Genomic DNA, 14,121 nt, shown 5'->3' on the forward strand with positions numbered 1-14,121 from the left:
AATTTGAAATAAATCTGTATACCTGTTTAAAGAGGCTGGTCATATATTCTCTGCACTTCAAAAGACGCAGCTGGGACTTGGGCCAGAGTGGCTCGAATTGAAAACACAAGAGGCACTGGCACCGCCTAGCAGGTGCATATATTACTTGCCAAGCTCTGATTGTCCAAGAATAGATTTTCATGTTCTTATGGTCAAATTAGCTGTTTTGGACTAGAGATTATACCTATTATTCACGGGGGAGTGACTTGAAAGTTTTTGATTTGCACAAACCAGATTTGAAAAGCACCCTCTGACTTGAGGTTAAAGGTATTTCTCTGCTTTAACAAGAGTCAGTACAATGTGATTATTGTTTTTAGAGTGAGAGGGGAGATAAAAATGCAGGGGAGATAAGAGAAAAAGATATTTAAATCCATGGCCGTGGGGATATGTATTAATTTCCTGCTTGCTATATTCCCCTGCCTAATTTGATTCTATTACAGTGATCAGGATCATAATGATACCCATTTCGGTTCAGGGCGATTTAGGGAAATAATCCCTTTTCCTGGCCTCCTCTGTCTCAGCTGATTGAGTTATCCTGCCCATAAGCTGCTCTCAGGAGGTGGATGGGTCTGTCGAAGAGCTGAGGGGACGGGCTTCACCCCGCTTGAGGCACACTCACTCTCAAAACTCTGTCAACGCTTTGAGATTCTTTAGAAAGAGTCAAATTTTAACATTATTGTCACCAGTAATTTCTCTGTGAATCACCCAGCTAACAATATTCATCAATATGTTATTTTGTCAGTGGACAAGTTAGTGGAATCTGTTGGTAAATTATTATTTGTTCTAATTTTTCCAAACATGTCTTTAAAAGGTGGTGTTGATATAATTGTGTTTTACCCAAACTAGATACAGTGAATGCCATGTCTTCCTGTGACATGGCATTCTCAATTTTCTGTGACATTTGAATATAATATGAGTCAGCCCTTGATACGTTTTTATCAGTTCTCCTGAAGCGATAGTGGCATTAGCGCCTTTTTTTTCTACCAGTCTAAACGCCTCAGAGTTTCCATGGCATTCATCCATTCGTGTCACTTAAAATATCTGGCCTCCCTGGCCGAGTCGCGGCAGTGATGTCATCTAAACCACTTAAGACGTGTAGACAAGTCTCATGAGTAATCACCCTCATCGCGATTGAATGTTACCTCACTGTTCTCGGTAAAGGTGGCCAAACTACAATCCCACACTCGCTACAAATACACCTCTGAGCTTCTAATTTAGCTGTAATATTTGCCCTGTAATATAGCTCAGCCATGTCGTTGAACAAGGCTTTGTCTTGACATAACTCTTAGACCTGGATGAAGAATGGAAAGGTCTAAAATTGTGTTAGTTTCATTTCTATTTCGTTCCCGTACAGTTTCTATGGCCAATTGCTTTATTAACTCCATATGTTTTTTCATGTACTGTAGAGTATGTTGATATATCATCCATGTACCGCCCACTTCAGTTGATCTCAAACCGAAGGTTGGCATGGGAGTTCCTGGTCGGCTGGACCACAAACATCTATGGATTTATTTGTCTAACTTGGAATTCATAAGCTGCTCTCTGGCTTGGTGTTTCTATTGGACGTTGAGAGTGCCGTCCTTTCCCAGTTCCATCTGAAATTGTTAGGAGCTTATGGGAGTCTATTGAGAGCTGTGAGGTTAAAGTGGTCCACTTCTTCTCTCGTCAAAGACCGAGCCTGCCAGGGCCCGGGCCGTGCCAGCTGGCGCGGGCTGGTATGGATGTGTGTCATTAAACCCACACAGTGTTGTCTGAGCAGGCTGGGGGTGAAGGTGGTTAGCCATTATTTTGTAAAAATAGGGTAATTCTGCGTGCTGGCTTTTTATGGTGCTGATGTGCCCAGGATCACATCCCCCACTGCTGAGTGTTGTTGATTTGATGATTATTGAGCTAATAAAAGGTCTGATGAGGCATTTCACCTTTACTTGTTCCATTTTATTTTATTTTCATTCTCCTTTTACTGCATGAGGTCTTTCAACAGCAGTCTCAACTCCAAGACATTTAACTCACAGAAAATAATCTGTGTATTTCCCATTTTTTTCCTGCATTTTACAAGATCCAATTGCTCTTTAAATAACAACCCCACACTAACTCACATTAACATGCTTTAAAAATGGAGCCTGCTTCAAGCCCAGCCACCATCCATTAGAACTAGAATAGTACTCCATTCATATGCAGCCTGAGTTCCTGAAGGCTCCTGATCACTGAACATTGAATCCATCTGTAATTGATATTAATGACAGGTTACATTCCAGAGGCGCCTGTGTCATACCTAGTGTCTTTACAATCAGATTAAAGTATGATCCTCTGACAGAGCGCCGCACAGCCAGGAGATATCCATGTCACGGGAGCTTAAGGGCCATAATCACTTCCACACCGTGTTATGAAGCTCAGCTATAGGAGATTGTGACTCACCCCCCCCCCCCACTCCCAGCCCCCATCCCATCTCTGCTACAGTCTCACTTAGTGGCTATAAACTGACCGTAGCCCCGACTTATGCTCAGACACATCCACACGGTTATAAGTGGTCAGTGTGTCATTTGCTCTAAGGTTTCTTCCTATGACAGATTGATTGAATCCCATGCACACAATTCCCTGGATCTGTAGTCCTGCTCTGAGGTGGAGTATGGGGGATGTAGTGAGGATCAGATGGCCTGACATGTGCTTATAGACATTTATAGCCTTTGCATATTTTTGTGGATTACATGGATCGTAGAGCGGGAGCCTGTCTTAGCGTTTCTGGGGAATTTTTGTCTGATGTTGTGGGAAAGGTGTTGCGTTGAGCGCATGTGTGGAATTAGGTTTTGGGCTCCATGTTGTTTTTGCTTGGACATGTGACATTGACTGACAGATGATTAGCAAATGTGTATTTCCTCAAGGACTTATTCCCTGGTTTGTCTTTGAACGATAACATAGGGTACTGTTATTGACTGCATAATTGATTCAGCATGTGAAATGTGTAGCTGACATGTAGCACAGAAGAAGATCCTTCTTAGCATTTCATTGCTTTGATATATATATAAAGCACATCTGAAAGCCAAAAACTTTGTGCTGAATGTGCCCTTATTTGTTTTATTGTGTGTTCATGATGTTTTTGACAAGCAGTTAGAAGTCAAGCATATTAAAATCCAACTGGCCTCAGCTATTCACAGTTTCCCATCACATCCTTTCATCTCTCTTAGGACGGCTCCACTTTCATTATTTTCATTTTTTTCTGACCTACTTGGACATAGTTTCAGTCTCACACTCAGCACACAAGATCTTCATTTGAAGAGAAAAAGCACATTTGAAAAGAACCAGAGGAATTGTCAAACGGAGTACCACTTTAACTTTCTTCAAGGAGGTTGTCCCCTCAGTGTTTGTGGAGCAGTATAAGGGTATTATTAACAGAGCAGAACAGCTTGGTGATTGTTTATTGTGTGTGTGTGTGTGTGTGTGTGTGTGTGTTCATGCATTGTGCATGTCCTGGTGTAAGACCTGGTCAATGGTTAGTTAAGCAGCCCCTCTGAGGGACATGAACCCTGTGAATAATCTTGGTCTAATTCCTCAGCCTCCTTACCTTGTTGGCTTGCCTGGGCACTATATGTCCCGGGGCTCTATAGAGACTGATATAGGAGTGCTGAACACCCCCCCCTCCTCCCCCCCAAGTAGGACTGTTCATCCAGAAGTGCTGAGTCAGTAGGCCTCTGTGGGGCCTTCTTGTCTGGCATTAATTGGCCTTCGAGGGGAAGTGCTGGGTTGACTGTATTCCAAGTATGTGTGCCGTTGAGGTAAACGCTCCCTTCTCGCCCTCCCCAGCTCGCTTTCTGTGGGTACACATTATGTGATGTTTTATAAACAGGGCCAGTAATGCTCCGTCAGATAAAGCCATGAGAGCGTGGAGCTGGCAGGCGTCCACCGGTCCGGTAGCTGCTGCTCCGGGCATTAGGATTAAGACACAGCTTTATGAGGGTGCTATAGAGCAGAGCAATGGCTAGAGAATGGAGATGGAGAGAAAATAATGTGGGGGGTATAATTGGCAGGTATAATTGGCAGGTATATGTTAAGTTTCCATAGCTGCATCCTTGTTTGTAATGTATGATATGCAAAGTGATGATGACAAATGGCAGGTTTCTCCTGCTTCTAATGCACAGAATGAATAGCGATTGCCATATGTTGTCATTTTATGTTATTTGAAGCCATCTGATTGAGTAAGCTTCATTGTTTCATTTATTTCATGAGATTTTTAGGATTAGTCATGCTTACTTGAATGGTAGACAGAGGTGTTTTAGAAGCATGATGTCCCATACCACAAACAATATCAGATTTAAAAGGATGAGATATACTTGCCTTGGCATGAATATACCATCGCTGGAAGAAGCTGGAACATTCTGGGGGAGGATAGGACCAAGAGAATGATATTTAGAAGACCTGGGAAATCAGAAGGTATAATATCCCAACATGTAGCCAATTTGTTGTTCGGTTAGCATTCTTTACTGTAATGATTATTTCTCTAAGTTTGGGCTCCACCCTCTACAGACCTGCAGTATGTGGCAGTTTCAAATTTCCATGGTTAATTGGTAAGGAGTGTCTGAAAGCCTTACTTATATTCCATACACTTTTGTTTAATTTGATAATGAGCATGTTGGCCTGTGTAGCCTCAGGTCTTGGTTAAGCACAGGGATACAGTTGCAGCGAGACAGAGAGAAAGCAGAAGTTCATGACAAAATGGCTCTGGTTACCCATTTGCCTCAACAGCATCACAGAGGATTAAGTTCCTGTTTGCCGTCTCATCTCACCAGCGTGGGCCCATGTTGACAGATGTTGCTCCTGTGTCGCCTCTGCTTGTTGCGGGATATTATATTTGATAAATAGTGAGCTTATACAGACTTCCCCTGCCATGTGATCTGCTGGTGTGCATGTCAGCTCAGTGTCTCCGTCTGACTGCTTGGGCAGGGAGGATGCTGGCGTGTCTGTCTGTCTGGCTGTGTGGAGCAGTGAGGCTGGTTGTTTATGGTGGGGCAGCAGGATACGGCCTCCTGGCTGTTAGGCTTTCTCTCTGTGTGTCAGAGCCACTACGGCCTGATTGTCACTAATAGTGACAGTCCGCTGCTGGCGCTGGGCCAGTCGGGAGCATCACACAGCCATTGTGCAGGCGGCACAAAAGCCCATTTGTCAGAGAGCGGAATTATGAGGGGGGTGTTGCGCAAAGCTACCTGCTGTGCTCTTCTGTGCAGCATGGTCATGCGTGTTGACAAAGTGAATATGGAGTACTTGGTCTTATATTTAGGCTTTGGTCTCTAGCATCTAGTGCTGCATCTGCTGGGTTTGTCTGTATGCTTCCCCTTTAGCTAGTTGGGATGTTGGAGTCAGAAAATTCTACTCAGTATGGCTACCAACTACACTGCTCTCACATTCAATTACACAATTGAATTGAATAGGCGTGCATTGTTGTCACCTTTGTTTTGGATTGTCATTGGGACATTGTACGCTGTTGACAGGAGAGTGATAGGGTCCTGGCATTTCTCCATGAACACAGGGGGCGGAGCTGACCTCTGATTAGCTCCCATCCTTCATTTTCACCTCTGGAGACCCATTTTGCCCCGTTTTGTTCCCTCCACTGTTGTTTCCCAGAAAACATTGCTAAAAGTTTGTTATGGGAGGGCAGGATTTGAATAAGGCTGAATGGTATCATTCATTGAAAATAACTGAGTTTGAAGATCACATTTTGCACTTTCTCACAGTAGCTATTCAACTATATTTTCTTGTCAGCACTTGCCTCAGAGATATTGATGGCTCACTTAGATTCAGAGAGAAATTCTGTGTTTTTATCTTTGTGTATGCCCATGTCCCATCTGATACTATGTAGTCCTCCCCCTCCACATACACACACACTGAAATAATCTCAGATAGCTTCATGTCCAAGTAACATTAATCTCTCTCCCTCTGTCTCTCTCCACAGAAGAGGCAAGAAACACAGCATTATTCTTCGAACACAGCTATCTGTTAGAGTCCATGCCTGCATTGGTGAGTAAACTACCAACAGTACTGTAAACTGTCTATTTATCATGTCTCATTCAGTACACATCACAATGGTCAATTTGTATTCCTCAGTCTGTGTCACCAGATAGATATGAGCTTTAATTACCTCTGCTTGCTGTGGATGATGTTATTGCTGTCCTTGTTGAACCTCCACAGTCGCAGTTTGGGGAAATAGCTTCAGTCTTATTTTGAGTGAGACTTAACAGCATCTTAACAACTACCTGGCAACAAAGCACAAGCACCCAGCAGATTCTTAAGAAACAAAAAAAACAAAAACATTTATGTTCTTATAGAGTTACCATGTTCTATCACTTTGTTTTATTGGGCCCCATGGTTTGTTCTAATAATGTGAGGCAACTAGCAGTGAGTGCTGAGTGAAAACACATGCAAACATGCATGCACATACATAGGCATGCACGCACCCACGCGCACGCACATTTAGAATATTTATTTATGTCCACATAAATACAAGGTACAAAGGACATAAACACTATTAATGCAATCAGATATTGGGTCAGTCAGTTACAAAAGTGCCTGATTGGCAGCCACATTGTTGCGTACACACAAGATGATAACAGTGGCAGGTCGAGGGATAACAGACAGAATCTACTTCAAGGATATAAAAAACAACGCCTTCTCCATATTGAGCGGCTACCAATGACAGCAGATGCTGAACAATACCTCGCTAACTGCTTGGCCCTTCTTTTAGGGAGACCAGCCATCTGAAGGCCCCTCACAACTAGCTTGTGCACATGACCCAGGCTGCCAAATATGAAAACTAAAAGTTTACACTTGTAGCCTAGCTGTGAAATGGTCTGCTCCAGCTGTTGATATTTCAGCATCTTAGTTAGAAAGGCTTCCTCTAGGCTGTAATCAAAAGTACAGCCGACCTCTAGAACACACACACACACACACACACACACACACATACACACATACACATCAGAGGTTGACTTTTGATTAAATTGAGGATGCCAAATGCATGCCTGCCCTTTTGCTAACTACTGTACTTTGTCAGACTTCTCATCACATCTGAGAGCTGAAGTGAACATGCCATCGGTCCCTGTACCTGCAACTGTGTGGCAAGATGGCACTGACAAATAATCGTAAATTACTCTGTTACCTTATTTAGTGCATGTGTAATGTTGTTTAACCAGCACAGTGATTTATACACAAGTCCTTGGTGTGCCAGATACGCTCTGTGTGGGGTTTGTTAGTAATGGGCTCTATGGCCAGTGCCAGTTGTCAGTGGCAGAACGTGCAGGAACACACGCGGCTCACACAAAGACACACACTGCCGCCTCTTCAGGCTGCAAGGGCAAAAATAACCCAGGGTCTGGAAAAGCCATTAAGCTCGAAGTTGTCAGATTTTAAATTTGATCGTTTTCTGTAGTGCAATAGAAGTAAACCAAGGGCAAAGACATCTTTCATTTGAATGAAGTCACTATGATCCGAGAACTATCTCTGATAGTTGTCTCTGGTTATTCACTCTACCTGCTGATGCGTGACGTGTAATGGAAAGGTTGGGAAACTCCAATGGATATTTTACTGGGATTGTTCTGCCATGACAACTCTTTAAACTATTGGCAAGACATGAGAAATGAGAAAGACAGCTTTTGCTTGAACTTGACGAGGCCTTGTTTGCACATGTTGATTACAAAGAGGATTTCTTTCACAGTATGTCCTTTTTACTCTTGACACTTTAATCATGCAATCTGATACAGTAGGCCTATCATATATTATACCAGAATCTTCTTTAAGCATTGCAAAATTCATATTGTTCATCATATTGTTGATACATAGCTCCAAGCTATTTTACTGTCAGGCCTTTTGTTTGTAATGTTTTACTTAAATTCCATAAGTTGGTTATGAAGAAGGCAAGAAGAACATGCTGAGGCTAAGTTTTATCAAATTTACTTATGCTATTGAAATATGCTTTGATTCTTTTCTTTCCTTTCTTTCTTTTGTTCCTTTCCTCCATAGTCTCCAAGATGCTCCCTGATTTCACAACACTGGATAGGTGAAAGATATTTCCAGTTTTACCTTGAAATAACAGGTTACATGCATTTGAGAGTATTTGGGTTGAACCTCATCCGACTCCACACTACTCTGGCCTGGCTTCACCCTATTCTCTGCCCCTGCTGTTGCTTGGCTTAGTTTAGAGGATCCTGGAGAGTAGCAGACAGATTTGCCGCCCTTCTCTAAGTGGATGATGACCCTCTTTTTCTCTAAGTTGACAGCCACCTGTTGCCCCTCTATAGTCTCTCTCAGTGACTATCCGCATGGCCGGCTGATTTATCTGCTCTAGGCGAGGTGGTCACTGTTACTGTAACTCGTCCAGACGTTTGAGCCTAATTTTATCCGACTAGAGGGCTTACCCTGTAGCCCCATGTGTAGTACAGTTACTGTTGATCAGGCCCGCTCCACACAGGAGATAAAGGTAGGGTTAGTCTTCCAAAGACAAATGGCATGGTATTCTTCAGGCTGTGTACTTGCTCTGTCTTAAGGGATTGAGCATTTCCCTCATTGCTCCCTGCTGTCTACTCTCAGTTCAAAAAGTGCATGTCCCCAAAGAGTGCCCCCTTATCGTCAGCGGTTTTTGTTGCTGTTTTGTCTTTCACTAATGAGAGATGTTATGTAATGAAAAAAAGCTGTCCCATGCACCATATAGCACCATTGGAGAATCCCCAGTACAAGATGTACAGAGGCATCATACAGCTTTTGTCCGGACATCCTTTGGGAAAGCACCATTGGTTTAAGTGTGAGAAGCTTGAGCTGAAGACACTACGCTTTTATTTGTGCTAGCCTTTAGTCCAAAAATACTCACATCGAAATCACTAGGGAAGTGTTGGTTGGATGTAATTAGATTATTGTTGAATGCCTTCCCCCATTTAAATTTTATCTCCATTTTATGAGCTGTGTGTACAGAAATTGGGTGCTAAATCAGTCCAAGTGTTAAACACATCTGAGTTGTTTATATATATTTTGTTTATCCCAGAGCCCCCCCCCATAAACAACACTGATGAGTTGGTTAAAATCCTATATGTAGGCACTTAGCACTATTTTGTGGAAAACCTCAGGGTTGTATTTCAAGATTTAATTAAGTTGTAATGTACACAACTTTGCTTATGTTTTCTGGTTTTCTGTAACCCTATAGATCTTCATCAGACGGCTAACTTTCAGTTTGCGTGCCTATGTGTGTGCCAGTGTGTGTGTGTGTGTGTGTGTGTGTCATGAACCACAGCAAGACCTAATCCAGGCTTCCCTAATCATAGTCATTAGCACACACATACATATGGCTCCACATAGACCAGGGGGGAATCTGTGCAACAAAGTCAGCGGAGGAAGGAAAGTGCTCACCCAAAGAGCTAATGGTTTATTAAACTGCTCTTTACCGAGCCCTCTGACACGGCGATTCGTTGTAATCACAGAGTGAAGTAATCCAGGCTTTTTGTGTCCTAAATGCGCCTATCAGGCACAGCATGACGATTTATCTATGGATGTTCTGCGCAGAGTGTGGCCTCATTAGCCTGACCTGTTTTGTGACTATTAACTTTTAGTGCAAATGAAGTCCTAATGACTCACATTAACATTTACATCATTTTAGGTGTTCAGTTGACACTCACACATATCCAGAGTGACTTACAATGAATGCAATAGTAGTATGAGCCTTCCTAGAGTGCGAGGGTTAAAGCCAGCGCTCCCAGACAATAGATGTGACTGACAGATATTTCTGTTTCCCTGGATTATTTATTTATAACAGAGAAGCGCTTGGTAAAAAAAAACTAAGAGCCAGGCAGACGGTATTGAATAAAAAATGAATGAGGCAATGACTTCAACTGTAAAAGTGTCACGTTTTCTCAGACAAAATGAGCAAGCTAGAGGGAAATTTTAATTCCACACATGCAACTTCCCTCCTGAAGAGGAATTAAGCTGCTGTGTCATGGTGGTATGAAGCTGCTTTGCTTTGTCTATATGTATGATATACAGTATTACATATTTAGGAAGTCTTTGGGGGATAGAAAGAATATTACTTTTGAATCAATTTTGTGTTTTTGTCATTAGATAACCAGTGGTAGAGTTGGTTTGATCTTTGTTTCTGTTTGTTTGACCAACACAATAGCGTGGGATTTTGAAAATAAGCTGAACTTGTCCTTCTCTGCGTGTTAGCCTTGGCCACAAGCAGCTTAATTCGATTGTTGGACTGTTATTGTTTTCGGTGGACTAGATGTGGTGGAGAGGGCCTGATTAAAGCAGTCTTGTGCTTATTTTAGCCCCGTCCGCAAATACAATTGCAGTAGGTCCTGATTGCTCGTTTGTTTGTGCCATTTTGTTTCCGAAGCTGCCAGAGTTGCTGTGCTGTGACGGCATGGAGAGAGAGAGAGAGACAGACAGACAGACAGGCAAAGAGAGAGAGAGAGAGAGAGAGAGAGAGAGAGAGAGAGAGAGAGAGAGAGAGAGAGAGAGAGAGAAAGAGATACCCAACTAAAGGCTACAGCGTGTTTAAAGGGAAATACCACTAATTTTAAGAATTTACATGTGTCACTTATGTTTGGTACTAGGACAGCTCATCAACAACTCTCACAAATCAAAGAATCAAGACTCCAACCAAGACTTTCTTGAATTCATCCTTTGGCAATTCAATGCTTGTGTGAAATTTCATACAGTAAAGCTACCAGTTACAATCCAGAAAATGTGCCCTGATCCACAGAAAATCATCTTGAATACTATCACTGTCACCAACTTTTGCAATTCATTTTCTATGGTTGCACATCCCAGACATCCCAGACATCGCAGATCAGTGGGTGGTATAACCTCCTTTGTTTCTGGTTATGGGTGGCATGTAACACGTGTTCACAAACATAGAAATAACACATTTCAAAACTGAAATTCGTTGGTATTCCCCTTTAAGAGCAGGTTCATCTGTTAACACATTGATCCCAGCTGAGGGGTGACAGCTGTAATCAGAGGTGACACATTCTTAGTGGATTATCTCCCTTCTCTTTTATAACCTCTTATAATCTGTGCACAGGGCATGATTCACTCTGACCGCTGTTGACTTGTGTTTCTCTTTCACACTGTACTTTTGTCAAATTGATAGTTTTGAGCTCACAGAACCTCTGTGGTTCTTAAAATGGAAGACTTTGAGCCGTAAATTTTCTGTGATTATTCCCCTTGTCAGTTAACTCTGTAAACAATGTAAGGAGATGAATGTCTGGCAGCTAACAAGTTCATTGCATGGAAGTAAGCACTATTAAGTGTGGGCTTTCAGTGTTTTGGTTTGGCTAATTAACGCATTAATGTGAGTGTGTGTGTGTGTGTGTGTGTTCGTGGATGTCAGCACAATGACTTAAGACAGTAAGATCACCTGCAGGTTATCTTCGTCTTCCCAACCACAGTGCCTGTCTTTTCCACACACTCTGCCAGATCAGCGCTAAGCCATCCGCACTTTTGTGAGCACACATAAAAAAAACAATTCCAGTAGTTAATGTGCCTGTTAGAGACAAGATCACAGCTTGAAATGTCTGTTGTCATTCTGTATGGAGCCAAAACAGCTAATCCTTGGGCGATGCAGCCAATTAAACCCAAGATGTGGGTCATATCCAGCTCTTTGCTACAGTTAAAACTAACGCAGGGAAAATATCACAAAATGAAGAATTTAGTCTGATTTAATAAATATCCACGTTATAGCTCTCGCACAATGCAGCTTTGGATTAGTCCTTGTTACAGTACCACATACTGAGCAGACCTCAGGGTCACGCCACACTTTGGAGTCACATTCCAGCAATCAAATCAAATATCAAGTCATGTTGCAGTGTCCAGGGAGTGCCAGGCAAGCAGGGGAATAATTAAAAACATGCATGTCATGGGGAGCCCGCGAGACACAGAGGCAGATCAAATGGCCCGGTCTCTCATCTCTTTGGCTCCCCTCAAAGAGACCCCAAAATGGGATCATGGAGTTAGAGTCACACCGGGAGGCCAACCTAAACAACAGTGTGCCAAAGAGGAGAAACCCGAGGCAGCAAACATCTCAGGAAGAGGACAGGGGAGAATGGGTCTTGCCGTCCAAATCGCAGCTGATAGCAAAACTCCGTGGATCAGATCAGTGGATGGATTGATAGCATCACTGACCTCATACTTCCTCTCACTCTCTCTTTTTCATATACTTTCTGCTGGGCCAGACAGCACCATGCAGAGAAATAACATAGGTTGTGTTAATTCCTCATTAACAGGATAATTTCTCCCTATTTTTGTCCTAGATGCCCTTGCATCTAACAAGCAAACATGTCCTTTTTTAGTAGGATTACAACCTGTATTGAACAGCTAATTGTTGGCTCTTTTTGTATGTAAAGTTTTACCACACACAGATTTTAACCTACTATAACATAAATACACATGCACATGCTCATATGCACGCATGCACACACTCCTACGAAGGCATGCGCATATTAAGAAGCCATCTGGTTCCAATTGTAAGGCCCCTCAGCGCTGCTCCTCAGCCATCCAAAAAGAAGAGAGCTGTCTACGTTTTCATCCAAGAGGGAAGTATTTTTATCTTGCTCTGCTTACAGGGCAGAGGGAGGAGAGCATGCAGCTTAAACCTGACCAGGGAACAAAGCCGTGTGGCTCTGGACATCTAGGCATCCTCTAACCCTATTATTGTGTCTGAGTGTCAAATAATGATACTCTATCCCTTTTATTCTACTCCATTCACTGATGAGAACCAGCCAGATTTCTGCCACAAATGCTGTTGACTGGATGTGAAAATTGGTATGACTTACATTTAATTGTGTGCTTATGACTGAATGTCATTTTTTAAAACTGGCACACCATGATGTGGGACTTAGACTCTGTGGAGTAGATGCCATATGAACCAGGCCTTTCTGGGGTTTACCGCTGCTGTGAGACTGGAGCAGACCTTGTTAAACCGGACAGGTGTGTAACCTCAGTAGCCACAGACTTTAAACAGCTGACTGTTCACAGGAAGGAAACTTGGAAGGAATCTGAGTTTGTTTTTACTCGAACCAACATTTATTTGATGTCTGCAAAGGATTGTTTATTGTGTATTTACATAGGGGACTGTGCTGTTTTAGTGCTGAGGTTTGAGTTGCCTCTGCACAGCCAGTGTTTGCCCTCTCTCTGTGTCCTTAATGGAGGAGGACGAGGAGGAGGAGCAGATTGAGAGAACACAGGCATGGAGTTTTTTAATTTATGTGATCCATCTGACACGTTACAGAGAGTTTTAAATACAATTATGTTTAACTGAATGCAGAAATTAGATTATAGTAGATTAGGATTTTCCAGTGAATATTGTTTTTCCCCTTAGACTTAATTTACTTAAATTGCCACCCAGTCACTCCACCATTTCACCTGCTACTCTGGCAAATATAATTTATTTTCATTATTTCTTTTACATTCTAGAGTGACTAAATTTGATAAGGTATGACACCCATTCCTGAACGTTTCAGTCAATCCCTGTTTTATGTGAGTCTTGGTTGTTTTTGAGATTAGAGATATGAGTTTGGGGTTGGGGTTGTGGTCCATGTAGGAAGACTGAGAGTTACACTATTGACTAGCAAAGTCCCCTGAACTTTAACTCAGTACCCCACTGGCCTTCAGCCAAATCCTAGTGTGCCATGGAATTCCGTCTCACATCCTCCCTCTCATCCCATGCTGGCTCCTTTTCTTTCCTCCTGCTTTGATGTCAATGTCTCAGTAAGGCAACATGTCTCATTCCCTCTCTGCATCTACCAGGAGAATATGAGAAATGCTTAAGAGAACCAAATTGCATTTCATGTTTTCTTTGTTTGTCGTTACAGTAACTGTTGCTTAGACACAATTCTATGACAGGGCTGTTTTTTTGTTTTCTCACTTGGATCAAGGAGTGTTGTCACAGCTAGCTAGCTTTGAATCACTTACTGTTTCTGTCTTGCTTTGAAGGAGGATTTATTGGATTTTTGTCGCTATCATACACTGAGACCGATTTAGTCTTTGAACTGACATTGGCGGTATAGAACAATAAAGATTAAAATGACCAAAAAGTTCAGTCCAGAGCTCAGT

The 14,121-nt window shown here is 42.4% G+C and overlaps 1 protein-coding gene across 1 annotated transcript in view; it reads left to right on the forward strand.

Annotated features, from left to right (window-relative positions):
* fhod3b (formin homology 2 domain containing 3b) overlaps positions 1-14,121 on the forward strand; it is a 91,177-nt gene that overhangs the window by 7,383 nt on the left and 69,673 nt on the right. Inside the window, exon 3 of the mRNA XM_078287158.1 lies at positions 5,981-6,045. Coding sequence (XP_078143284.1) covers positions 5,981-6,045 — 65 coding nt within the window. The remainder of the gene's footprint in view (positions 1-5,980; positions 6,046-14,121) is intronic.

The sequence above is a fragment of the Centroberyx gerrardi genome, chromosome 12 (assembly GCF_048128805.1).
Source record: "Centroberyx gerrardi isolate f3 chromosome 12, fCenGer3.hap1.cur.20231027, whole genome shotgun sequence".
NCBI lineage: Eukaryota > Metazoa > Chordata > Actinopteri > Beryciformes > Berycidae > Centroberyx > Centroberyx gerrardi.